The sequence below is a fragment of the Eucyclogobius newberryi genome, unplaced genomic scaffold (genome assembly GCF_026437365.1).
Source record: "Eucyclogobius newberryi isolate DKJ021-1_F unplaced genomic scaffold, fEucNew1.0.hap1 SCAF_159, whole genome shotgun sequence".
NCBI classification, from domain to species: domain Eukaryota; kingdom Metazoa; phylum Chordata; class Actinopteri; order Gobiiformes; family Gobiidae; genus Eucyclogobius; species Eucyclogobius newberryi.
The window spans coordinates 70,024-96,725 of NW_027315789.1; the positions used below are offsets into that span (position 1 = coordinate 70,024).

At 44.6% G+C, this 26,702-nt stretch overlaps 1 protein-coding gene across 1 annotated transcript; it reads left to right on the plus strand.

The window, feature by feature from the left end:
* The first annotated feature begins 3,320 nt into the window (after positions 1-3,320).
* Positions 3,321-26,425, plus strand: LOC140361357 (beta-1,3-galactosyltransferase 1-like). The gene is made up of 3 exons (XM_072447071.1): positions 3,321-3,683; positions 6,098-6,116; positions 25,302-26,425. The coding sequence occupies exons 1-3, from the start codon at positions 3,321-3,323 to the stop codon at positions 26,360-26,362; spliced, it is 1,443 nt and encodes a 480-aa protein (XP_072303172.1). The 3' UTR covers positions 26,363-26,425.
* Positions 26,426-26,702: the final 277 nt, after the last annotated feature.

Sequence of the window (26,702 nt, forward strand, 5' to 3'; positions counted from 1 at the left end):
CTACTGTCCACAAGAGTCTTCTACTGTCCACAAGAGTCTTCTACTGTCCACAAGAGTCTTCTACTGTCCACAAGAGTCTTCTACTGTCCACAAGAGTCTTCTACTGTCCACTAGAGTCTTCTACTGTCCACAAGAGTCTTCTACTGTCCACAAGAGTCTTCTACTGTCCACAAGAGTCTTCTACTGTCCACTAGAGTCTTCTACTGTCCACAAGAGTCTTCTACTGTCCACAAGAGTCTTCTACTGTCCACAAGAGTCTTCTACTGTCCACTAGAGTCTTCTACTGTCCACTAGAGTCTTCTACTGTCCACATGAGTCTTCTACTGTCCACTAGAGTCTTCTACTGTCCACTAGAGTCTTCTACTGTCCACAAGAGTCTTCTACTGTCCACAAGAGTCTTTTAGTGTCCACAAGAGTCTTCTACTGTCCACTAGAGTCTTCTACTGTCCAAAAGAGTCTTCTACTGTCCACAAGAGTCTTCTACTGTCCACAAGAGTCTTCTACTGTCCACAAGAGTCTTCTACTGTCCACTAGAGTCTTCTACTGTCCACAAGAGTCTTCTACTGTCCACAAGAGTCTTCTACAGTCCACAAGAGTCTTCTACTGTCCACTAGAGTCTTCTACTGTCCACTAGAGTCTTCTACTGTCCACATGAGTCTTCTACTGTCCACTAGAGTCTTCTACTGTCCACTAGAGTCTTCTACTGTCCACAAGAGTCTTCTACTGTCCACAAGAGTCTTTTAGTGTCCACAAGAGTCTTCTACTGTCCACTAGAGTCTTCTACTGTCCACAAGAGTCTTCTACTGTCCACAAGAGTCTTCTACTGTCCACAAGAGTCTTCTACTGTCCACTAGAGTCTTCTACTGTCCACAAGAGTCTTCTACTGTCCACAAGAGTCTTCTACAGTCCACAAGAGTCTTCTACTGTCCACAAGAGTCTTCTACTGTCCACTAGAGTCTTCTACTGTCCACATGAGTCTTCTACTGTCCACTAGAGTCTTCTGCTGTCCACATGAGTCTTCTACTGTCCACAAGAGTCTTCTACTGTCCACAAGAGTCTTTTAGTGTCCACAAGAGTTTTCTACTGTCCACTAGAGTCTTCTACTGTCCACAAGAGTCTTTTACTGTCCACAAGAGTCTTCTACTGTCCACAAGAGTCTTCTACTGTCCACAAGAGTCTTTTAGTGTCCACAAGAGTCTTCTACTGTCCACTAGAGTCTTCTACTGTCCACTAGAGTCTTCTACTGTCCACAAGAGTCTTCTACTGTCCACAAGAGTCTTCTACTGTCCACAAGAGTTTTCTACTGTCCACTAGAGTCTTCTACTGTCCACAAGAGTCTTCTACTGTCCACAAGAGTCTTTTAGTGTCCACAAGAGTCTTCTACTGTCCACTAGAGTCTTCTACTGTCCACAAGAGTCTTCTACTGTCCACAAGAGTCTTCTACTGTCCACAAGAGTCTTCTACTGTCCACTAGAGTCTTCTACTGTCCACAAGAGTCTTGTACTGTCCACTAGAGTCTTCTACTGTCCACATGAGTCTTCTACTGTCCACAAGAGTCTTCTACTGTCCACAAGAGTCTTTTAGTGTCCACAAGAGTCTTCTACTGTCCACTAGAGTCTTCTACTGTCCACTAGAGTCTTCTACTGTCCACAAGAGTCTACTACTGTCCACAAGAGTCTTTTTCAGTGTGTCTTCCTGCTTGATTGGCCCCGGTGGCCGTTTGTGGTGAAATTTATTTTCTGCGCGCCATAGATTTTCTTGTGCGCGCACTATGTGCGATGTGCGAGCAGTGTGCAGCTGCGCAGGCGCGCAGCTTAGAGGGAACAGTGCCATCTCTTGGGGAAATGTGGGCATTACAGGCGAAAGGTAAAATGAACGGCCACAGTATCGTGAGTTTGAATCCCGACTCCGACATTTGCTGCATGTCCTCCTTTCTCTCTTATCATTCCCCTTTCTTTCTCATTCCATCTACTGTCTAATAAGGCCTACGGCAACAACAAAAAAATAAAAAAAATATTTTTTGTTTTGTTTTTTGTTTTAATTTTTAATATAACTTGGACAAGTTTGCCGGGCCGGATGTGGCCCGCGGGCCGTAGTTTGGGGACCACTGATTTAGAGAGAAGTTGTCTAACTGGCCAAAAATACAATCTAAAGATGCAGATGGACTGAGGAACTTTGCAGACTTTGTAAATGCATGTACGCTCGCTATGCCGCATGTAAAGGGGCTGCAAATACTCAAAGACTGCGAAGAAAATCAGAAATTGTTGCATAAACTACCAGAATGGATAAATGCGAGATGGAACAGACATGTGACAAAGACACTTATGAACGGTGGTGAGTTTCCCAACTGTAGTGAGTTTGCTTTCTTCCTCTCACTTGAGGCTGAAGTTGCATGTAATCCAGTCACCTCCATTCATGTGCCACAGTCCACTGAAACAAATGATGATAAAAGAATTACAAAGGAAATCAAAAGGAACAAAGCAGGTGTATTTAACACAAACACAACTGAACATGGCGACAGGCATCAGGCAAAATCTAAAATGCACAGTGGCTCTTCATGCATGTTGTGCCAAGAGACACATCCACTTATTAAGTGTCAAGACTTTCTGAAAATGACCCTAGAAAATAGAAATAAATATCTAAAGGACAACAAACTTTGTTATGGTTGTTTAAAACAAGGGCACAACGCTAAGGACTGCAGACGCCGCCTCACTTGTGAGACTTGCTCTAAGAGACACCCAACCTGTCTTCATGATGAAAACTACAGCTACCGCCTGCAAAGAAGCACACAAGGTCACGTGAGTACAGACAACGCAATTCAAGGTAACACTGGAACAGCCATGTCACTAAATGTTGCTAGAGCAGAACACGCTGTCAGCACCTCAATGATAGTTCCATTATGGGTGTCAACTGCCACAAACCCACAAAAGGAAAAACTAGTCTATGCATTATTAGACACTCAGAGCGACACAGTCTTTATTGTTCAAGATGTAACACGTGAAGCAGATGTGTGCCCAAACTCAAACTGACTACAATGATGGGTAAAAATGCAGTTGTAAGCAGCGGAAAAGTGTGTGAGGTTATAATTCAGCACCAGTGATAAGGCTCCCCACTGCGGACACAAAGGACTACAACAGAGAACACAGAAGAGAAACAGCCCAATTGTGGAGTCATCTGTTCCCCATTACAGATGATGTCCCGCCGCTCCTCAATTGTGAAGTAAGTCTTCTCATTGGTTACACAAGTACTCCCTGACAAAGACAATGAGCCATATGCTATTCATAGTTGGTCATTCAGTGCCTTGCAACGAAACATGCACAATGAACAGTGTCTGTCACAGAATAACTGTCAAGGAAATCCCTCCTTCCACTCCTGCAGACGCAAAACGTGCTTTAGAAAAGGACTTCAAAGATGGTGAAAGAAACGAGAAAGCTGTGTCACAGGAGGATCTCATGTTCCTCGAGAAACTTGAACAAACTGAGGATGGACATTACAAGATGCCATTATCCTTCAAGAAAACGCCGCAATTGCCAGATAACACAAAACTTGCTGAAAGCAGACTTTATCAGCTCAAAAGGAAACTTGTGCGTGATGAAAAATACGGAAAGGACTATGTCACGTACAAGAATGACATCATCAAAAGAGGTGATGCAAAGGAGCCCGTTGAACTCCCAGACCCAGAGGTGAGAAAAGTGCAGTCACTAAATACACAAACTACACACACAGAAGTCTTAGTGACCGTCTCACCAAGTTCTCATCCTGGTCAGTGCAGTAGCGCGTCTCAAACGATATCTGCTCAAAGACAAATCAAAATCACGCAGCACTGAAACCGAAAGACAAAATGCAGAAATATTCATCATCAAAGACCTACAAAGACAAGAATATTCCACATAAATAAAGTCACAAGCAAAGGAAAAGCATTATCCAAAAACAATAAAATGCACAACTTGGATCTTTTCTTGGATAAAGACGATAAGCTCAAGGTGGGAGGAAACTCCACTTCCAAACTCATTCAAACATCATTCCAAGAGAACATCATGTCACTAAACTGATACTCACTGTCACGAAAGAGCGAATCATCAGGGAAAAGGCTTCACTAGGAATGAAATACGGTCCAGTGGCTACTGGATCCCAAACTAAGACAAACAGTATCATCCTACATTCTCCAGTGTGTGTTTTGTCGCAGACTACGGAGACCTGTGGAAGGACCGAAAATGAGGGATCTTCCCACAGAAAGAGTCGAACATTGTCCACCTTTCACATAGTGTGGTCTGGACGTTTGTGGCCTGTTCCTGACCAAACAAGCAAGAAAAGAACACAAAAGGTGTGGCCTCCTTTTCACATGTTTCTATTCACGAGCTCTAAGGCAAGTTTATTTGTAGAGCACATTTCATACACAAGGCAATTCACAAACGAAATTACAGAAACAGAAATACAACAAAAATTAACTAATTAAAAACAATTTAAGTCATAAAAGAGAAGAGTGCAAAGAAAATCCTTTCAGTCATATGCACAGCTAAACAAAACTGTTTTAGCTTAGATTTGAACATTGTCAGAGTAGAACGTGTCTCACATCTTCAGGAAGAATGTTCTAGATTTTAGCTGCATAAAACTGAAACGCAGATTCCCCATGTTTAGTCCTGACTCTGGCACCAGCAGGAGGCCGGTCCATGTTTAGTCCTGACTCTGGCACCAGCAGGAGGCCGGTCCATGTTTAGTCCTGACTCTGGCACCAGCAGGAGGCCGGTCCATGTTTAGTCCTGACTCTGGCACCAGCAGGAGGCCGGTCCATGTTTAGTCCTGACTCTGGCACCAGCAGGAGGCCGGTCCATGTTTAGTCCTGACTCTGGCACCAGCAGGAGGCCGGTCCATGTTTAGTCCTGACTCTGGCACCAGCAGGAGGCCGGTCCATGTTTAGTCCTGACTCTGGCACCAGCAGGAGGCCGGTCCATGTTTAGTCCTGACTCTGGCACCAGCAGGAGGCCGGTCCATGTTTAGTCCTGACTCTGGCACCAGCAGGAGGCCGGTCCATGTTTAGTCCTGACTCTGGCACCAGCAGGAGGCCGCTCCATGTTTAGTCCTGACTCTGGCACCAGCAGGAGGCCGCTCCATGTTTAGTCCTGACTCTGGCACCAGCAGGAGGCCGCTCCATGTTTAGTCCTGACTCTGGCACCAGCAGGAGGCCGCTCCATGTTTAGTCCTGACTCTGGCACCAGCAGGAGGCCGCTCCATGTTTAGTCCTGACTCTGGCACCAGCAGGAGGCCGCTCCATGTTTAGTCCTGACTCTGGCACCAGCAGGAGGCCGGTCCATGTTTAGTCCTGACTCTGGCACCAGCAGGAGGCCGCTCCATGTTTAGTCCTGACTCTGGCACCAGCAGGAGGCCGGTCCATGTTTAGTCCTGACTCTGGCACCAGCAGGAGGCCGGTCCATGTTTAGTCCTGACTCTGGCACCAGCAGGAGGCCGGTCCATGTTTAGTCCTGACTCTGGCACCAGCAGGAGGCCGGTCCATGTTTAGTCCTGTCTCTGGCACCAGCAGGAGGCCGGTCCATGTTTAGTCCTGACTCTGGCACCAGCAGGAGGCCGCTCCATGTTTAGTCCTGACTCTGGCACCAGCAGGAGGCCGGTCCATGTTTAGTCCTGACTCTGGCACCAGCAGGAGGCCGCTCCATGTTTAGTCCTGACTCTGGCACCAGCAGGAGGCCGGTCCATGTTTAGTCCTGACTCTGGCACCAGCAGGAGGCCGGTCCATGTTTAGTCCTGACTCTGGCACCAGCAGGAGGCCGGTCCATGTTTAGTCCTGACTCTGGCACCAGCAGGAGGCCGGTCCATGTTTAGTCCTGTCTCTGGCACCAGCAGGAGGCCGGTCCATGTTTAGTCCTGACTCTGGCACCAGCAGGAGGCCGCTCCATGTTTAGTCCTGACTCTGGCACCAGCAGGAGGCCGCTCCATGTTTAATCCTGACTCTGGCACCAGCAGGAGGCCGGTCCATGTTTAGTCCTGATTAAGTAATTTAAGAAATAATTGTAATGAAGATAATATTTTGAGTGCTGCCCAAGAGTTCTAAGCTCTGACAATTGCTGAATGTCCTCCCCAGCTTCAACCCATTTGTCACGGTACTGTCTAGTATATAAATATCAAGAGACAAACTAAACATTTAAAAAAATAATAGAAATAGTTGCAGATTCCTATCCACCTCCTTCTGTGGACATCTGTTTTATTCCTAGTTTAATCCGAGTTTAAATCTGGTTTATTCCATGTTTAAATGGATATAAATCTTAGGTAACTTAAACTTCATGTTGGTACAAACAACAAACAAACAACAGTGCATTATTAAGTCCAGTTATAGTTGATTTGGTGTTTGTTTGGTCCTTGTTTTGAAGCCCTGATGCTCCTAAAAGCTCAGCCACTGCTGCCTTGTCTCTGCTACGACTCCTGACTCTGAAGCTCCGTGTTTCAGCTGCAGCTCTGTTTACTACAGTTCAACCCAATGTGTGGACAGCAGCGCGCCGCCTGCTCCAGAGCAAACACAGAGCTGCAAAAGGAACTGCACACATCCAGACACTATATGTAGGAACGTCACATGATGGACAGAGAGAGAGAAGAAACAAGAGGGAAAGAAAGACATGAATAGAGAGCGAGAGAAGAGTGGACAATAGTGGTTTGTTTAGTCGGTTCTTGGGTCAATAAACCAATAAGAAGGAGCAGGAGAACACACAGACACGCTGAACTTGCTCAGCAGATCGTGTCCGTATTGATTCATACTCAGTAATAGGACGAGAGAAATAACAAAGAAAGGAATAACATGTGTCTTTCTATAGCTGAAAAATACATGGTTGAAATTGATAAGAAAAAAACTGAATAAAAACGACTCTTGCCATTAAGATTTGCAAGTTACAAATCGTTTTCTTTGGTTCCTATTAATCAAATGCATAAAACATGAAACTTTTTATCGATTACAAGTCTGTTCCAAGGTTATGACTTTCATTAAATTTGACATTTGCAATGATTTCTACCACAACCACATTGCAAAGCTGCAAGTATAGAAACAAGAGCAGCAATGTCCTCTAATGTGGGGATTCTTATTCATTATAAAGCCCACAAAACCATACTTTTACAAACATGAAGATCTGAAATAAATAATATTCCACTTGCATTAGTTTAGTATTATGTCATTTTTCAAATGTTAATGCTAAAATGTGCACTATGTTTTGACCTGAATTTTTGATAGCAATATTTGACAAAAATGTGTTTGTTTGTGTGAATGTGTAAAATCTAGAGCTGCAACTAACAATTATTTTGGCAATTGATTAGTCTAGCGATTATTCTTCCGATTAATCGATTAGTTGTTATAACGCGACAGGCCAGTGAATGAGATTTTTGCTCAATTTTACCCAAATGAAGCTGAACTTAACCCATTTGAGGACGTCCTGGTGGAGAAAGGGTGTTTTCATTAAAAACACGCTTATTTTGTTGTTTTCTGCACTGTCTGAGTAATAAAACATCTTCTCTCGGCTCATGGCATGTTTTGGAGTCTGTGTATAGACCAGTTAACGATTATTCAACTGCTTGATCAGTTGACAAAAATGTCCATAACTGATCAATTGCGATTAATCAATCTAAAAAGTAAATCTGATTAGTATGACAGGACATTCTTAAGGCATTCATTTTTCAAAAGGCAGTTTGTGATCATGGTGGAAGGACAAAGAGGAGTAACTATGAATGGATCTGAGATGATAAAAAAAAGGGCCTGGTTTGGCTGAGGAGACGCGTTAGTGACAATAACGTGAGCCTTTACTGCCCCCATGTGGACAGATTAAGGTACGTGCTCTAGTTCAAGAAAAATAAAACGATATTGCCCTGCACACTTCACAAATACAGCTGTTGGAATATAGGCCAATATCATTTTTTTAGGAGTAGATCAAGTTCAGATTAGTGTTATCTAGTTCTTTATTATTATTATTTGTGCGACATTTTTATGTCGCACAAAGTCCAAGAGCAGAAGAAGACGAAAATCAAGAGAATACGTTAAAAAGTGGACGTTTGTGCCTCTAGAATGTCATTAGAATCATAGATAATTGTGTAGTGATGGTCAAGTGATTTTTTTATTTACGCTGAGAAAGGAAGAACACGTGAATTAAAAGTTCAGATTCTTACAAACTTTTTTATTTTATTTTTACAAATAACTTTTTTTGCTGGACCATAGTTAAAACATTGCAACATTATGCTGGTAAATACAGGCTAAATATACACGGTTCAGTCTGAATAACGTCAAATGATCTCTGGACTAACACTTGATCCGGGTGATGCGCCTTTGGCCCCTGATTATCCCGGTGCAGTCTCTCCACAAAGAGCCCTTTTATACCCCGCGTCCTGCAGCAGAGAGAGGCGCATAGATTTTCGAGACAAACCTAGACCTTCCAAATTGATCCGACCTTGAAAAAATAAATACATTGTCATCGTTGACGCTCCTTAATGCTTTTTCTTTGGCGAGGCCGCGGAGTGATTCAGTCAAACAATGAAACGTCAAAGAGTAGAGGCCCCTCAGTCATTATCGCGAGAGATCCCGTCAGGAGGAAAGTTGACCAGGAGTTATGCAGGATTAAGTTCATCTTCTGATCCATGTGCATGAAAGTGATCATTGCGGCCCGCACGCCACTCACACAAGAACAGCGCGATATTGGTTTAGCGGTGCTTTATTACGCACAATCGGCTCCTGTCATTGGGGAAAGTGGCACAGTTATTAGTCAAACGTCTGGTTGTCTATTGAGCTGCAACCACAAGCCGCTGCAGAGCTGAAAGTTATAGCTGCTTTGAGCGGAGAAAAGGCGAGGAGGGGCCCAGCTGTCTCCAGGGGCCCACGTCGCCGATAATTAGCAATTAATCACGAATTGGTTTAAAATGCACTATTAGATCGCAAAATGTCACTGCTTTCCGATCATTGCTTTGGAGGATTTTTTTTAACCAAGGTTTGCTCATCATCACATGAGTCTGCGTAACGTTACTTTTGGATACGAGTACAAGGCAGGGAACAGATTTGATGTGGCTGTTAAAGTTCAAGTCTGAGTGTTAGAGAGCGATGTGTTCCACTACATGTTAGCACTATATTGTTCGGCGTAGGGATAAGCTCTGTTCAAATAATAAAGGCGGAACGTCCTGTTCACTTCACTCAGGAAAGACAGAGCAGTGAACAGTGCGGCTACCGATGAAAACGACACACGTGTCTCCTGTCCTGCATTACATACCTGGTGTACTAAGACTGAGTATTCTGCAAAGATGTCACAGTCAGATGGCACGGGAGAGAGTGCACAAGCTGAGCCAAACGCTGCAATGAACCCAACACTAGTTGATTTCAGTCTTGTCTGAGTTCAGCTGGAGAAAGTTGGTTTGCATCCACACACTGATCTGGCACCAGCGGGAGGCCCTCTGGCACCAGCAGGAGGCCCTCTGGCACCAGCAGGAGGCCCTCTGGCACCAGCGGGAGGCCCTCTGGCACCAGCGGGAGGCCCTCTGGCACCAGCAGGAGGCCCTCTGGCACCAGCTGGAGGTCCATATTCACATGTCGTCTGCATTTTTTCACATTTTTGAAATATATACAAACACAAAACAAGAAAGCAAGACCAAGAAACTACTGCCGATTTCAAGACCTTTGGGAATGTTCCAAATTGAAGTGACACATTAAATATCTGAGTGACTGGTGCTAACAAACTGACAGCACAGACTTCAGCCTCTACTGTAGATAAACTCTACTCTGGTGAAGTTCTCTAGGACAGTTTTGACTGTTACAGGTGGAAAGTGAGTCAACTCTGAGTGTTTAGGTGGCTGCAGGGTTATTATTTGTGTTGTGGAATTGATGGATTTTTTAATGCCCCAAAACTTGTCATTAAAGAAGACTGCAAAGACATTGCACTTAGATGTGTTAATTAGTCCTAACGGCAGCTGAGCTGGAGGGTTTTAACCCTAACCCTAACCCTAACCCTAACCCTAACCGAGTCATCATCATTAAGCTCTGAAGAGAGAGAAGCTGGAACTGTCACAGTCGTGACGTCGTTTGGAGCCAATTCTGATTGGTTTGGCAAATGTTTGTTACCGCCTACAAAAGGCTTACTCTGTATTTGTAATGGCAGCTAGGGACAGAACGATCTTGTCTAGGGACAGTGAGGGCGTTTATTTACTGTGCACGAGTAAATAAAGGAGGAACAGGATGTCACTAAATCACTCGCTAAAGCAGAATTTTAAAATGAGCTTTAGTTGAGTTTTGCCTGGGGCAATAGTTTAGCGAGTTGTGGACCCTAAACTAGAACAGTGGAGGGTACGTTAGGACAACACAGACGTGTGCATTGACCTTTAACGTACGGTTACAACAACAACAAAAAGTCAATATAAGAGTGTTGTTGTTGTTGTTGTTGTTGTTGTTGTTGTTGTTGTTGTTGGCATGTACAGATGTCCGAGACACCAGTAATGCTTAGAATTTGGGAAAAAGTGTTTAGAATGAATTAAAGTGTTTAGAATGAATTAATAAATAAGTTCTTAAGTTTAAGGGCTGCCACCAGATTTGAATTTTAAATTCAATTAAATTATGACTATTATTATTATTTGTTTTTCTCATTACATTTTTTTATTGCCTCAACAAATTGCATAGTTTCCTTTTAAGAATAATAGATTTTATTCAAATGAAAACATTCTGAAAATGCAAACGAGAGAGACCTGAAATATACCGAACTAATCAAACAAACCAACTAAAGCTTTAATTTGAATAAATAGAAACAAAGACGACTGGACAGGATTCAGCATCTCACACCCTGACCACACCCTGAACACACCCTGACCACTGCAGCACGCCAGGCTCCGAGGCCCCTGCACCAGAGAGGGTCACTGCTCCTCCTGTGGACTGGACCAACAACACCCTGACCACAGCCCGCACCCTCCACCAACACCCTGGACACACCCTGGACACAGGCTGGTATCTGCGAGACACACGCCTGCTCTAAGCTGCCATAAGCAGGACGAAGAAGGAAAAAAGGACACTGGAAAGACAGTGTTTAGAAAGGGATCTATCTGGACCCAAAGAAGACGGAAAATAATCACTCAGACCACGAGACCATGTGATTCCAAACAATGGAGTTTTCATGTATGAATATTGACATGTGTCCAGTGAAGATGGAACTGTGGAGGGGAGGGGCTCCTGCTGGGCGTGGTCATGGGAAGGGCTCCTGCTGGGCGTGGTCATGGGAGAAGATAAACATCTGAGACCACTGCTGAAGGGCAGTGAGAGGACATTGAGACTGTCCACTGGGACTTCAGCGTGACCCTCCACTCAACTGTCCACTGAGGCTTCTGCGTGACCCTCCACTCGACTGTCCACTGAGGCTTCAGCGTGACCCTCCGCTCGACTGTCCACTGAGGCTTCAGCGTGACCCTCCACTCGACTGTCCACTGAGGCTTCAGCGTGACCCTCCACTCGACTGTCCACTGAGGCTTCAGGCTGACCCTACACTCGACTGTCCACTGAGGCTTCAGGCTGACCCTCCACTCGACTGTCCACTGAGGCTTCAGGCTGACCCTCCACTCGACTGTCCACTGAGGCTTCAGTGTGACCCTCCACTCGACTGTCCACTGAGGCTTCAGGCTGACCCTCCACTCGACTGTCCACTGAGGCTTCAGGCTGACCCTCCACTCGACTGTCCACTGAGGCTTCAGGCTGACCCTCCACTCGACTGTCCACTGAGGCTTCAGGCTGACCCTCCACTCGACTGTCCACTGAGGCTTCAGGCTGACCCTCCACTCGACTGTCCACTGAGGCTTCAGCGTGACCCTCCACTCGACTGTCCACTGAGGCTTCAGGCTGACCCTCCACGTGACTGTCCACTGAGGCTTCAGGCTGACCGTCCACTCGACTGTCCACTGAGGCTTCAGCGTGACCCTCCACTCGACTGTCCACTGAGGCTTCAGGCTGACCCTCCACGCGACTGTCCACTGAGGCTTCAGGCTGACCCTCCACTCGACTGTCCACTGTGGTTTCAGCGTGACCCTCCACTAGACTGTCCACTGAGGCTTCAGCGTGACCCTCCACTCGACTGTCCACTGAGGCTTCAGCGTGACCCTCCACTCGACTGTCCACTGAGGCTTCAGCGTGACCCTCCACTCGACTGTCCACTGAGGCTTCAGGCTGACCCTCCACTCGACTGTCCGCTGAGGCTTCAGGCTGACCCTCCACTCGACTGTCCGCTGAGGCTTCAGGCTGACCCTCCACTCGACTGTCCACTGAGGCTTCAGGCTGACCCTCCACTCGACTGTCCACTGAGGCTTCAGCGTGACCCTCCACTCGACTGTCCACTGAGGCTTCAGGCTGACCCTCCACTCGACTGTCCGCTGAGGCTTCAGGCTGACCCTACACTCGACTGTCCGCTGAGGCTTCAGTGTGACCCTCCACCCGACTGTCCACTGAGGCTTCAGCGTGACCCTCCACTCGACTGTCCACTGAGGCTTCAGGCTGACCCTCCACTCGACTGTCCACTGAGGCTTCAGGCTGACCCTCCACTCGACTGTTCACTGAGGCTTCAGGCTGACCCTCCACTCGACTGTCCACTGAGGCTTCAGCATGACCCTCCACTCGACTGTCCACTGAGGCTTCAGGCTGACCCTCCACTCGACTGTTCACTGAGGCTTCAGGCTGACCCTCCACTCGACTGTCCACTGAGGCTTCAGGCTGACCCTACACTCGACTGTCCGCTGAGGCTTCAGTGTGACCCTCCACTCGACTGTCCACTGAGGCTTCAGCATGACCCTCCACTCGACTGTCCACTGAGGCTTCAGCGTGACCCTCCACTCGACTGTCCGCTGAGGCTTCAGCGTGACCCTCCACTCGAACTAGAGTTCGAGATGTTGAATATTACAACATTAAATAATAGTACATAAATACTGATCATTTAACCACAGATAAATACAATGGAACAGTAAAAACACTAGTAAAACTGCATGATGCTTGAATATAAACACAGGGTGTGTTTACATTGGCACAACAACTCGGTTATGAATTATCTTTGACCTGTTTTAAATTAATGATGTATATTGTCTTTACATTGAGCTGTTTGTTGTGTTGTTGTGTTTTTTTAAAAGCCCATCTAAGGACTAACTTTGAGAGTTAGCCCCGTGCGTGACATGAGCTCATGAAATATTCATAAACAACAAATATTGAGAGAATTCCTCTCGCTGGCCAGAAAAGCATAATGACATTGACTTTGAGCCCCAAAGTCTTTGTTGAGTCCTTTGGGGCTCAAGGTTTCCAAAGTGTGAATTCAAATGGCTTCTCTCCTTTTTAATTCAGAGTTTATGTCTCCACCCTAACCCTAACCCAAAGACAGACAAAGACAGTCAAAGACAGTCAAAGACAGTCAAAGTCAGACAAAGACAGTCAAAGACAGACAAAGACAGACAAAGACAGTAAAAGTCAGTCAAAGACAGACAAAGACAGTTAAAGTCAGTCAAAGACAGACAAAGACAGTCAAAGACAGACAAAGGCAGTCAAAGACAGACAAAGACAGACAAAGACAGACAAAGACAGACAAAGACAGACAAAGACAGTTAAAGTCAGTCAAAGACAGACAAAGACAGTTAAAGTCAGTCAAAGACAGACAAAGACAGTTAAAGTCAGTCAAAGACAGACAAAGACAGTCAAAGACAGACAAAGACAGACAAAGACAGACAAAGACAGACAAAGACAGACAAAGACAGACAAAGACAGTTAAAGTCAGTCAAAGACAGACAAAGACAGTTAAAGTCAGTCAAAGACAGACAAAGACAGTCAAAGACAGACAAAGACAGACAAAGACAGACAAAGACAGACAAAGACAGACAAAGACAGTTAAAGTCAGTCAAAGACAGACAAAGACAGTTAAAGGCAGTCAAAGACAGACAAAGACAGACAAAGACAGACAAAGACAGACAAAGACAGACAAAGACAGACAAAGACAGTTAAAGTCAGTCAAAGACAGTTAAAGTCAGTCAAAGACAGACAAAGACAGTCAAAGACAGACAAAGGCAGTCAAAGACAGACAAAGACAGACAAAGACAGACAAAGACAGACAAAGACAGACAAAGGCAGTCAAAGACAGACAAAGACAGACAAAGACAGACAAAGACAGACAAAGACAGTCAAAGACAGACAAAGACAGACAAAGACAGACAAAGACAGACAAAGACAGTTAAAGTCAGTCAAAGACAGACAAAGACAGTTAAAGTCAGTCAAAGACAGACAAAGACAGTCAAAGACAGACAAAGGCAGTCAAAGACAGACAAAGACAGACAAAGACAGACAAAGACAGACAAAGACAGACAAAGACAGACAAAGACAGTTAAAGACAGACAAAGACAGACAAAGACAGTCAAAGACAGACAAAGACAGTTAAAGTCAGTCAAAGACAGACAAAGACAGTCAAAGACAGACAAAGACAGACAAAGACAGACAAAGACAGACAAAGACAGACAAAGACAGACAAAGACAGACAAAGACAGACAAAGACAGACAAAGACAGTTAAAGGCAGTCAAAGACAGACAAAGACAGACAAAGACAGACAAAGACAGACAAAGACAGACAAAGACAGACAAAGACAGTCAAAGACAGACAAAGACAGACAAAGACAGACAAAGACAGACAAAGACAGTTAAAGTCAGTCAAAGACAGACAAAGACAGTTAAAGTCAGTCAAAGACAGACAAAGACAGTTAAAGTCAGTCAAAGACAGACAAAGACAGTCAAAGACAGTCAAAGACAGACAAAGGCAGTCAAAGACAGTCAAAGACAGACAAAGACAGACAAAGACAGACAAAGACAGACAAAGACAGACAAAGACAGTCAAAGACAGACAAAGACAGACAAAGACAGACAAAGACAGACAAAGACAGTTAAAGTCAGTCAAAGACAGACAAAGACAGTTAAAGTCAGTCAAAGACAGACAAAGACAGTTAAAGTCAGTCAAAGACAGACAAAGACAGTCAAAGACAGTCAAAGACAGACAAAGGCAGTCAAAGACAGTCAAAGACAGACAAAGACAGACAAAGACAGACAAAGACAGTTAAAGTCAGTAAAAGTCAGACAAAGACAGTCAAAGACAGACAAAGACAGTTAAAGTCAGTCAAAGACAGACAAAGACAGTTAAAGTCAGTCAAAGACAGACAAAGACAGTTAAAGTCAGTCAAAGACAGACAAAGACAGTTAAAGTCAGACAAAGACAGACAAAGACAGTTAAAGTCAGACAAAGACAGACAAAGACAGACAAAGACAGTCAAAGTCAGACAAAGACAATCTGCAGATCTTTGAGAACTGTCAAAACAAGATCAACTTCTCTTTCCCATTTGTTTCTAATATATTTAGTAGAGTTAGTTAGAGTTTTTAGATATTATTCCCCTTGAAAGTTCTGATTTATAAGCCTTGATAAATATTTCAGATGATTAAAATAGTCATTATTTTGTTTAGTTTCCTGGTTATAATGACTCCTTATTTGTAGATACTTAAAAAAGTCCGGTCAATTGATTCTTTCAACAGTTCAAAGCTCTGACGATGATTATCTTTTACAACTTGATGAAAAACGTTTGTACCTTTTGTAATCCAGACCTTTAGTCTGTTCCATTTGGTACAAAACCTTTGGTCATGAACCAACCAGTTTAAGATTTTAACTTATCTTTGTAAACGCAGATTTTACCAAAGGATTCTTAACTTCCTCCGTCAGACTGAAGTGTCTGTCATCTGCAGTAAGAACTGTACAGGAACCCCCGGCACCACATGACTCTCAGTATAAGACCTGTACAGGAACCCCCGGCACCACATGACTCTCAGTATAAGACCTGTACAGGAACCCCCGGCACCACGTGACTCCCAGTATAAGACCTGTACAGGAACCCCCGGCACCACGTGACTCCCAGTATAAGACCTGTACAGGAACCCCCGGCACCACATTACTCTCAGTATAAGACCTGTACAGGAACCCCCGGCACCACATGACTCTCAGTATAAGACCTGTACAGGAACCCCCGGCACCACATGACTCTCAGTATAAGACCTGTACAGGAACCCCCGGCACCACATGACTCTCAGTATAAGACCTGTACAGGAACCCCCGGCACCACGTGACTCTCAGTATAAGACCTGTACAGGAACCCCCGGCACCACGTGACTCCCAGTATAAGACCTGTACAGGAACCCCCGGCACCACATGACTCTCAGTATAAGACCTGTACAGGAACCCCCGGCACCACGTGACTCTCAGTATAAGACCTGTACAGGAACCTCAGGCACCACATGACTCTCAGTATAAGACCTGTACAGGAACCCCCGGCACCACATGACACTCAGTATAAGACCTGTACAGGAACCCCCGGCACCACATTACTCTCAGTATAAGGCCTGTACAGGAACCCCCGGCACGTGTGGGGACAACCTTCCATCAGGGACGGTGTGTGGGGACAACCTTCCATCAGGGACGGCGTGTGGGGACAACCTTCCATTAGGGGCGTGTGGGGACAACCTTCCATCAGGGACGTGTGGGGACAACCTTCCATCAGGGGCGTGTGGGGACAACCTTCTATCAGGGACGTGTGGGGACAACCTTCCATCAGTGGCGTCTGGGGACAACCTTCCATCAGGGACGGCGTGTGGGGACAACCTTCCATTAGGGGCGTGTGGGGACAACCTTCCATCAGGGACGTGTGGGGACAACCTTCCATCAGTGGCGTGTGGGGACAACCTTCCATCAGGGACGGCGTGTGGGGACAACCTTCCATCAGGGGCGTGTGGGGACAACCTTCTATCAGGGGCGTGTGGGGACAACCTTCCATTAGGGGCGTGTGGGGACAACCTTCCATCAGGGACGTGTGGGGACAACCTTCCATCAGGGGCGTGTGGGGACAACCTTCCATCAGGGACGTGTCGGGACAACCTTCCATCAGGGGCGTGTGGGGACAACCTTCCATCAGGGACGTGTGGGGACAACCTTCCATCAGGGACGTGTGGGGACAACCTTCCATCAGGGGCGTGTGGGGACAACCTTCCATCAGGGACGTGTGGGGACAACCTTCCATCAGGGACGTGTGGGGACAACCTTCGTGTGGGGACAACCTTCCATCAGGGACGGCGTTGTCCCCTTTATTAACCAAAATGTTTTCACTATGAAAGTGATCTTAAAGGGAAATAAAGACCCCAAAGGCCCCGCCTCGTATCGGCTCATTAACATTCAAAATATAGACTGTAAAATATTGGCCAAACTGCTGCAATGAACAATATTTGACCTAAAATGATGAATAATGACAAATAGAAATTCATACACCAACATAAGGCGAATAATTAACTGCAATATTTTAAGATCAGTTGCTATAGTAACATTAGAAAAGGCATTTGACAATATTGAATGGCCTTTTTTGGTTTACACATTTGAAGAAGTATTTACTGACCGGGTGAGACTTCTGTACTGCACACCTCCTCCACACCTCCTCTTCCCCACCTCCTCCTCCACACCTCCACCAGTCCCACTCCCAGACGCACATAAATGATTAGACCAGATCTTCAACAATGTAACACTTCCCGTTCATACAGCCAGAAAAAACACTCCTGCCGTCCTTGGACACTCCTGCTGTCTCTGGACACACCTGCCGTCCTGCCCCTGGACATGCCTACTGTCCTGCCCCTGTCTTGACTCAACCGGTCAGTACATTGGAGAACTCCAGAGCCAGAGGACCAGAGCATCTCAGGTAAGTTCACACTTTCACCTAAAAAAGAAAAGTTTATTTTAAATTAAGCTTCAGCAGGGCAGCACAGGTCCTCATCAGAGAGTGTCTTTAGAGGAACAATGGAATATGTATTTGCGTGTGCGTGTAAGGAGTTCTTCATAATATATCAAAATATAGTTTAATACAATGTTGCTTGTTTTGATTAAATGCGGGTTTGAAGCACGTGGAATGCCTTTTTCTGTTGATTATGTCGCTCTGACCGTTGTACAGCTTATGAACTTGTGTTTTTCACTGTGCCCTCTCGTGTGAGGAAACAAGAAATGCTAATCTTATCTTTAGAGTGGAGATGTAGTTTATTTGTAGAGCACATTTCATACACAAGGCAATTCAAAGTGCTTCACACAACAGGAAAAATGCATTAAAATCACAAAGAAATTACAGAAATACAATAAAATTAACTAAATTAAAAATTATCAATCCAACTGATTGTCTAAACTAATAAAATCACAAACAAAAGAGAAGAGTGCAAAGAAAATCCTTTCAGTCATATGCACAGCTAAACAAAACTGTTTTAGCTTAGATTTGAACATTGTCAGAGTAGAACGTGTCTCACATCTTCAGGAAGAATGTTCTAGATTTTAACTGCATAAAACTGAAATGCAGATTCCCCATGTTTAGTCCTGACTCTGGCACCAGCAGGAGGCCGGTCAATGTTTAGTCCTGACTCTGGCACCAGCAGGAGGCCGCTCCATGTTTAGTCCTGACTCTGGCACCAGCAGGAGGCCGGTCCATGTTTAGTCCTGACTCTGGCACCAGCAGGAGGCCGGTCCATGTTTAGTCTTGACTCTGGCACCAGCAGGAGGCCGGTCAATGTTTAGTCCTGACTCTGGCACCAGCAGGAGGCCGGTCCATGTTTAGTCCTGACTCTGGCACCAGCAGGAGGCCGGTCCATGTTTAGTCCTGACTCTGGCACCAGCAGGAGGCCGCTCCCTGTTTAGTCCTGACTCTGGGCACCAGCAGGAGGCCGGTCCCTGAGGTCCTCAGAGTCCGAGATGGTTCATATGGCACTAACATATCCAAGATGTACTTTGGTGCTAGGCGATGGAGAGACTTGTACACAAGCAGAGCTGCTTTAAAGTCTATTCTCTGAGCCACAGGGAGCCAGTGCAGAGACCTGAGAACAGGACTAATGTGATCATACTTCCTGGTTCTGGTCAGGACCCGAGCAGCAGCGTTCTGGATGTACTGCAGCTGTTTTACAACTCGTTTGGAGAGGCCAGTGAGCGGCCGTTACAGTAGTCTAATCTACTGGAGACAAACGCATGGATAAGTCTCTCTAAATCTGGTTTTGACACTATATTTTTGATTTTGGCAATGTTTTTTAGATGGTAAAAAGCTGCTGATGTTATTGATTTGACGTGGCTATTAAAGTTCAAGTCTGAGTCCATTATTACCCCCAGATTTCTAATTTGGTTTGTAGGTTTTAGAGCGAGACTCTGGAGGTGACCGCTAACACTTTCTCTTTGTTTCTGTGGGCCAAAAACGATTATTTCAGTCTTGTCTGAGTTCAGCTGGAGAAAGTTGTTTTGCATCCACACACTGATCTGTTGGATGCAGTGACAGAGTGAATCTACTGGTCCATAGTCACCTGCCGATAGTGAAACATAGATCTGAGTGTCGTCTGCATAATTGTGATAGGACACATTTTCACTGCGTATCAACTGACCTAACAGCAGCATGTAGAGGTTGAACAGAAGGGGACCCAGGACTGACCCTTGGGGCACTCCAGGTCAGGGTCATGTGTCTGAGACACAGCTACCAATTTCAACAAATTACTTCCTGTCTTCCAGATAGGACCTTAACCAGTTTAGGGCAGTGCCAGTGATGCCCACCCAGTCCTCTAGTCTCTGTAAGAGGATCCCATGATCGACAGTGTCAAAAGCAGCACTCAGATCTAACAGAATTAAGACTGAGGCTTTGCCCGTGTCAGTGTTCAGGCGGATGTCATTTGTCACCTTGACAAGAGCAGTCTCAGTGCTGTGATGAGGTCTAAAACCTGACTGAAAAACATCAAATGAGTTGTTTATTAAGAGGAAATCTGTGAGCTGTTGGTAAACAACATTTTCAAGGGCTTTGCCTCAAAATGGCAGATTAGAGATGGGCCGGTCATGATTCAAGACTGCTCTTCTTTAGGAGAGGCTTTATGACCGCAGTTTTCAAAGACATTGGGAATGTTCCAGATTGAAGCTTTAACTATGTGAGTGATGGAGCTAACAAACTGTTCAGCACAGACTTTACAACTCTGGTGGGTAACACATCGAGACAGCTGTAGATGAACTCAGACTGGTGATGATCTCATGGACAGTTTTGTCAGTTACTGGTGCAAAGTGAGTTAGCTCTAAGTGTCTTGGTGGTTTTAGGGTAATTTTTTGCATTGTGGGATTTATAGCATTTTTAATGCCCTGAACTTTGTCATTAAAGAATAATGCAAACTCATTACACTTGGATGTGGAAATGAGTTCTAACGGCAGCTGAGCTGGAGGGTTTGTTCATCTGTTACTGTGGCAAACAGGACACGTGAGTTGTTACTGCAGCTTCCAATTATTTCAGAGAAATATCTTTCCCTAGTTCTACATAAGATTAGGTTGTACATGTTCAGCTTTTCTTTGTAAATCTCTTTTTGAACCTGGAGCTTTGACTTGCGCCATTTCCGTTCGGCCCTGCGGCACTCCCTTTTCTGTGCCCTGACCGAATCATCATGTCTCCATGGCAACTTCTGCTTATTTTTAACCATTTTAGCCTTTATAGGGGCGATGGTGTCCAGAACATTCAAAACACTAGATGTAACAGAGTTCAACAAATCATTTACATTAGAACATGAGACATTTTCAAAGTGTATCATTTCCATAAACAGTGCACCTGTGCCATCATTTATGTGTCTCCTCTGAACAGCTGCAGGACCAGCCTCTGAACAACTGCAGGACCAGCCTCTGAACAGCTGCAGGACCAGCCGGTGGTTTGGGAAAAACAGACAGGTCAAAGAAGACACAGAAATGATCAGACAGAGCAGCATCGATCACATTAACATTTGAAATATTTACCCCCTTTGTAATTATGAGATCTAGAGTGTGTCCTTTGCTGTGGGTGGGGCCACTCTGCTGTGGGTGGGGCCTCTCACATGCTGAGTAAGACTGAAGGTTTCAAGGACAGCATCAAGCTCTTTAGCGTTTCTGTCACAAACATTATCAACATGCACATTGAAATCACCTGTAATGACCAAACCATCAAAGTCTGTGCATATGACTGAAAGCATCTCAGTAAAATCATCAATAAAACGTTGGCAGTGCTGGGGAGGCTTGTATAAAACAATGAAGAGAATGGATGGAGACCGTTTTAGCTCCATTTTAAAGGAGACATACTCAAATGATGAAAACACCCCAAAAGACAACCTGCGGGTCATTATTTCATCTCTAAAGACAGCACAGACTCCAGCCCCTTTTTTGTTTTCTCGTGTTTCAGATTCAAACTTAAAGTTGGGTGGAGCAGATTCTATCAGAACTACATTTCCTGTGTTTTTGTCAAGCCATGTTTCAGTTAAAAACATAAAATCAAGATTATAAGAAGAAATAAAATTATTAATTAAGAGTCGGTGTAATCCCTCATTCGTCCAGGCGTGTTCCATAGTAGAAAAAGCTTCAGTTGTTTCATCTGGACTCAGTTTGAAAAAATAGACGTTTCGACTCTCATCCAAGAGTCATTGTCAATAACAGAATTTAGGTCACATTTTGGTTCACCCAAAGGACAAGTTGCCGACTCAAAAACAGAGCAATGTAGTTTATTCGATCCAATGCAGTGAAGAAAGTTGTAAAGAACGTTACATAGGTGAGACGAAACAGCCTCTACACAAGAGGCTTTATCAGCACAGAAGAAATACTAGTTCAGGACCTTAGAGCGCCGTGCATCTCCATCTTGAAGCCTCTAATCACTCGTTTGAAGACGGTGAGGTGAAGGTTTTAAGCAGGGAGAAAAGATGGTTTGAAAGAGGAGTCAAGGAAGCTATTTTTGTTAAAAAAGAAAGACCTTCTTTAAACAGAAATGGAGGGCTTAGGTTTCATCTTCCTGTTATTTATAATGGGATTCTGAACCCCTGGAAAGGTAAAGGACATTCAGATGCTAATCAGGTACTCAGGGTGGTTGAGCCAGGGTCTCACAAAGACAAAGAGGTTTCTAATAGCCCATTAAGATTCTGAATAGGCTAGCTCGGTAGATACAAGGGGGAGTTTCTGTTGAAACAAACAACTCTTTCTACTTCAGGAAGGCTCCTCCCAATGGGCGGGTCTTACCACAGAACAGTATTAATATCGGAGTTCTCGACCTAAATTCTGTTATTGACAATGACTCTTGGATGAGAGTCGAAACGTCTATTTTTTCAAACTGAGTCCAGATGAAACAACTGAAGCTTTTTCTACTATTAACCTGTTACCACCCACCTGTCCGCCGGCGAACATTTTCTATATCTCAAATATTCTCTTACATCATCACTTTTATTTCCGTGGTCAATACCAGCAAGCCATACATCATTTTAAAGCTTATTTTCTCAACAAAACGAATATGTCATTGATTTACATTGAATAATATGCCCCAAGAAGCAATTGCCAATAGTTTGTGAGAAAGTCTCAACTTTTACAAACGCATGTCCTGTTTGCTGTTTATGACGGACGAAACGGCTTTAATTCTGTACATCCTTGTACTCAGTCTGTCCGTTAGGAATCATTGAAAAACAATATCCACTTGTATTTTTCCTGAAGTTATCCGATTTCGAGATATTGTCAAGTAAACAAACTTTTCTTCGTTTCTCACCGGACGAGAATGCGCTTGTCCGCCGCATTTCTCCGTCCATAACAAATGACCTGTTTGACTTATACGATAGTGTTTGACATCGATCTCTTCCTTAGACTGTTTCCTACAGAATGAAACCATCCACGAATTTTTCTGTCACCGGGTTTGTTTGCTACAGCCTCCGGAGGAAAAAAATTCGGCGCTTCCGAAGCGCGCGTCCATCTTTATTTTTAGCCCTTAGCTTCTGCTAGCAGGCACGCAGGAGACTTTGAGTGACATATTATTCTAGCCAGTCAGGAGACCTTTTTCCTGATAGGCGGGACAAAGGGTTTATTTACACAGAATTCTCCCTGTTCACGTGCGTAAGGCTCCGGGAAGGCTGTAAAGAGCCAGATTTCTCGGCAGGATTTTGCGCATAACGTTTTCTGATTTTATTAGCCTTTTGGACGTGCATTTTGTGAGATGTATGTATTATTATACCAATACAAAAATAAAATAAAAATATTATAATTTTTTTTTTTTTTTTTTACCTCTATATGGGAAATTCATGGGTAAACTCATATTTACACATTTTCACATATTTTTTTTTAGCGGTTATAATTGCTATTAGTGGCCTACAAAACATCAAAATGTATGTTTTATGATCATAGAGGAGCTAAAATTGTAATAAAACAGTTTGGCACAGTTGGCACATATTTGGATCACTTGTTCCGAATATACTTTTTGATACAAAAAGGTCAACAGCACCAAAATGCCTGTTCCTAGAGCTCTGAAACTTTACACAGTTGTTGTCAACAAGATAAACATCATGTACAGTGAACAGCATATGCACACAATGAAGTATGTCATGCTCAGGACCATTACAAATTGACAATATTCAGGCGAGACTAAAAAAGGATGTTTTGTTTATGTTTGGGCCTCTGTAGTGTAAGTTCTGAAGCCCTGACAGTGTTCATGTGCACATCTGCAGAAACTAGAAGGCCTAAGCTTTCTAATTATGCATCACACTTGCATGTGGAACATAAGATCCTCTTTTAATAAGCAATGCCATTTGGGTATGTCCAACCATTGTGCACAGGGCGAAAATAGGTGGGTGGTAACAGGTTAATTAAGAGTGATTTGTTACATAAGGATCTGACATTTTGCACAGCAAGTTTCAGACTAGTTTCAGTGGGACTGGGCTTTATCTTTTCACAGGGAATATGAATCACATTTGTCAGATTGGGCCTGACTCGCCTTTTGTTTTTCCATCTGTGTGATGTGACTACAGAAATAACACTAGGGGGTGCTCTTTTTACATAGGGCCCCGGGTTGGTTTGATTTTTAATATGACAATAAGTCCCGGCAACGCTGAGACCCAGAGATTTAAAGTAACGTTTTTGAGTTTTGAGAGCAACAGTCAGATGGATCAGCAGATTAGACCAATGTAACTAAAGAAACAAATAAAGTCTGCGCTGCTAAACTAACGCCCTAAAATGTATTGTGCAGCAAGTGACTTCATCAGACATACTTTATATATCACAAGAATATTATAATGCAAGGGCCAAAGTCCACAATACATTTATATTTACACATGTGGTACAGAGTGTGAACTCACCTTGAATATTCCACCCTAACCCTCCTGTCCCCCTTCTTGAACAGAGGGACCACCACCCCGGTCTGCCAGTCCAGAGGCACGGTCCCCGACCGCCACGCCATGTTGCAGAGACGTTTCAGTCAAGACAGTCCTACAACATCCAGAGACTTTAGGTACTCAGGATCTCATCCACCCCCGGAGCCCTGCCACTACACAGAGAGCCACTAGCAGGGCGCTAAAGAGCCGCATGCGGCTCCGGAGCTGCGGGTTGCCGAGCCCTTGTGTGTGAGGTCTTTTGGCTCTTTGGTCTAGTCTTGAAGTCACATGTTCTGGGCTGTAAGAGCTATTATCTGTTTCTGAAGATCCTAAGTCACTTTCTGATGTAGAGTGTAATTCCTCAAAAACAGACCCAGTTGAAAGTGTATCAACATACACAAGTTCACTGTTATTTCTCAGAGTTGTCCGATGAAAGGTGATCTGAGGTTAGTCTGCTTGAAACCTTGATTTAAGATGCTAATTCCTAAAATTAAAAACTACGGGTAAATTTGTTGACAACGATTTCGTGGAATGCTGGTGAATGAGACAAAGGAAATCCAGATCCCAGATCAAGGCTCATTCCTACAGAATAGCATTAATTACCCTCCATTGTGTTTTGGATTAGGAACTTATTCAGTCCAAAACATTTTTTTACAATTGAGGGTCTTTGTATAACGTGTATAGTATGTTGACATTGTTCCACTCAGAGCTCCCATTGCAGCCATGTAATTCGATATTTGAGAGGGCGCTACTGAGCCGTCTTTCAATATTTTTTCACGGGGTCTTCACTCCAAATTATAGCTCACTGAATTCTTCGAGTCACTGACTACCCTCCCTCTCACTGTCTCAGGCCCTAATTCTAAATGTTTTGAATCATCTAATCATTATGTATGTGTTTGCATCATTATGTGTTTACATTACTATTTCTATATTTGCAGGCTGGCGCAACACAAGCTCTTCTCCAGGTTCTTTCTCCTGTTGCTGTGTCTGGCCCTCCTGCTCCTCATCTTCATCTTTATCCTGTTGGGCACTGTGTCATGGTTGGACACACTCCCAGGGCACACAGGGCAAAGATTTAGACCTGGCGCTTTTTATGTCCCTCTAAAACCTGAATTGGTCCTGGTAAAAGGCACCGCTCCCCCTGAAGAGCTGAACATCCAACCCTCTCTCAAACCAGAAAACTTCACTTCAGCCACCAAACCCCCTCCTAAACCAGAAAAAGCCGCTCTTGCCACCAAACCACCTTTCAAATCTGAAAATGTCGCTCCAGCCGCCAAACCTTCTCTCGTACCTGAAAAGGCAGCTCTAGGCACCAAATCCTCTCTCAAACCAGAATCTCTGTCCACCATAGCCCAACTTCCACACTTTCATCAGGCTTATGCCCCAAACTATCACTTTATCATGGACAACCTAGATGTATGTAAGAGCCCTCCTTTTTTGGTTTTAATGATTCCTGTGGCACCCAAGAACATAGAAGCACGCAATGCCATCCGCAAGACGTGGGGAAGGGAGGCGCGGGTGCAGGGGGAGAGGGTGCTGACTCTGTTCATGTTGGGACAGTCTGGAGGGCACGGAGCTGACTCGCAGAGCCTCCAGCAAGAGAACAATCTGCACCATGATCTAATCCAGAGTGATTTTATCGACTCATATTTGAACCTCACCATCAAGACCATGGTGATTATGCACTGGCTCTCTACACATTGCACCAATGCCACCTTTGCAATGAAGATCGACTCAGACATGTTTCTGAATATAGAGAATCTGGTAGGCATGCTGAAAAGGCCTGGAATACCCAGAGTGAACTATTTAACTGGAATGCTGATGAAGAACCGTCCTGTGGTTCGTTCCAAAAGCTCCAAATGGTACGTTCCGGAGGAGATGTACCCAGAGCTTAACTACCCCACCTACTGCCTCGGCATGGGCTACATCTTCTCCAATGACCTTCCGGCTAAATATGTGGAAGTCTCCAAAACAATCAAACCTTTCAACATTGAGGATGCATACATAGGAATGTGTATGAAAAAGCTGGGCCTGGATCTTACTGCCCCTCCGCGGCCGTGGCAGTTTAAGGCTTATAACAATAAATATGACCGTTGCAACTTCTCTAGGGTCATCACCTACATCCTGGGCTCCTCACAGCAGCTGCTCCAGTACTGGGCGGACCTGAACAAGCCTGGTCCACCCTGTTAGCATTGAGACATCTGCCTGAGCTGGAGCAGAGAGGAGTGGGAGTGTGGTCTAACATTGCTATTACCCACAAGGACTATATCAAATCTTATTAAGTTTTGGTTTGTCACTGCTCCGTCTTCATGTTTTCTTGACCTAACCCTAACCCCAACAAATATTATCTAAAAATGTAGTGGGTTTCTCCATGTTTTCCTTTGATCTTTTTCTTTAGTCTTCAAGCGCCCTCTGATGGTTATTTAACAGAACATAGCCTTGACATTAGAAGCCACTCACCAATCACTTAGCAACTCAGCTAGTCTAATATAATCGTAGGGACGCCCGTGCCAATCTCCTGTATACAAAA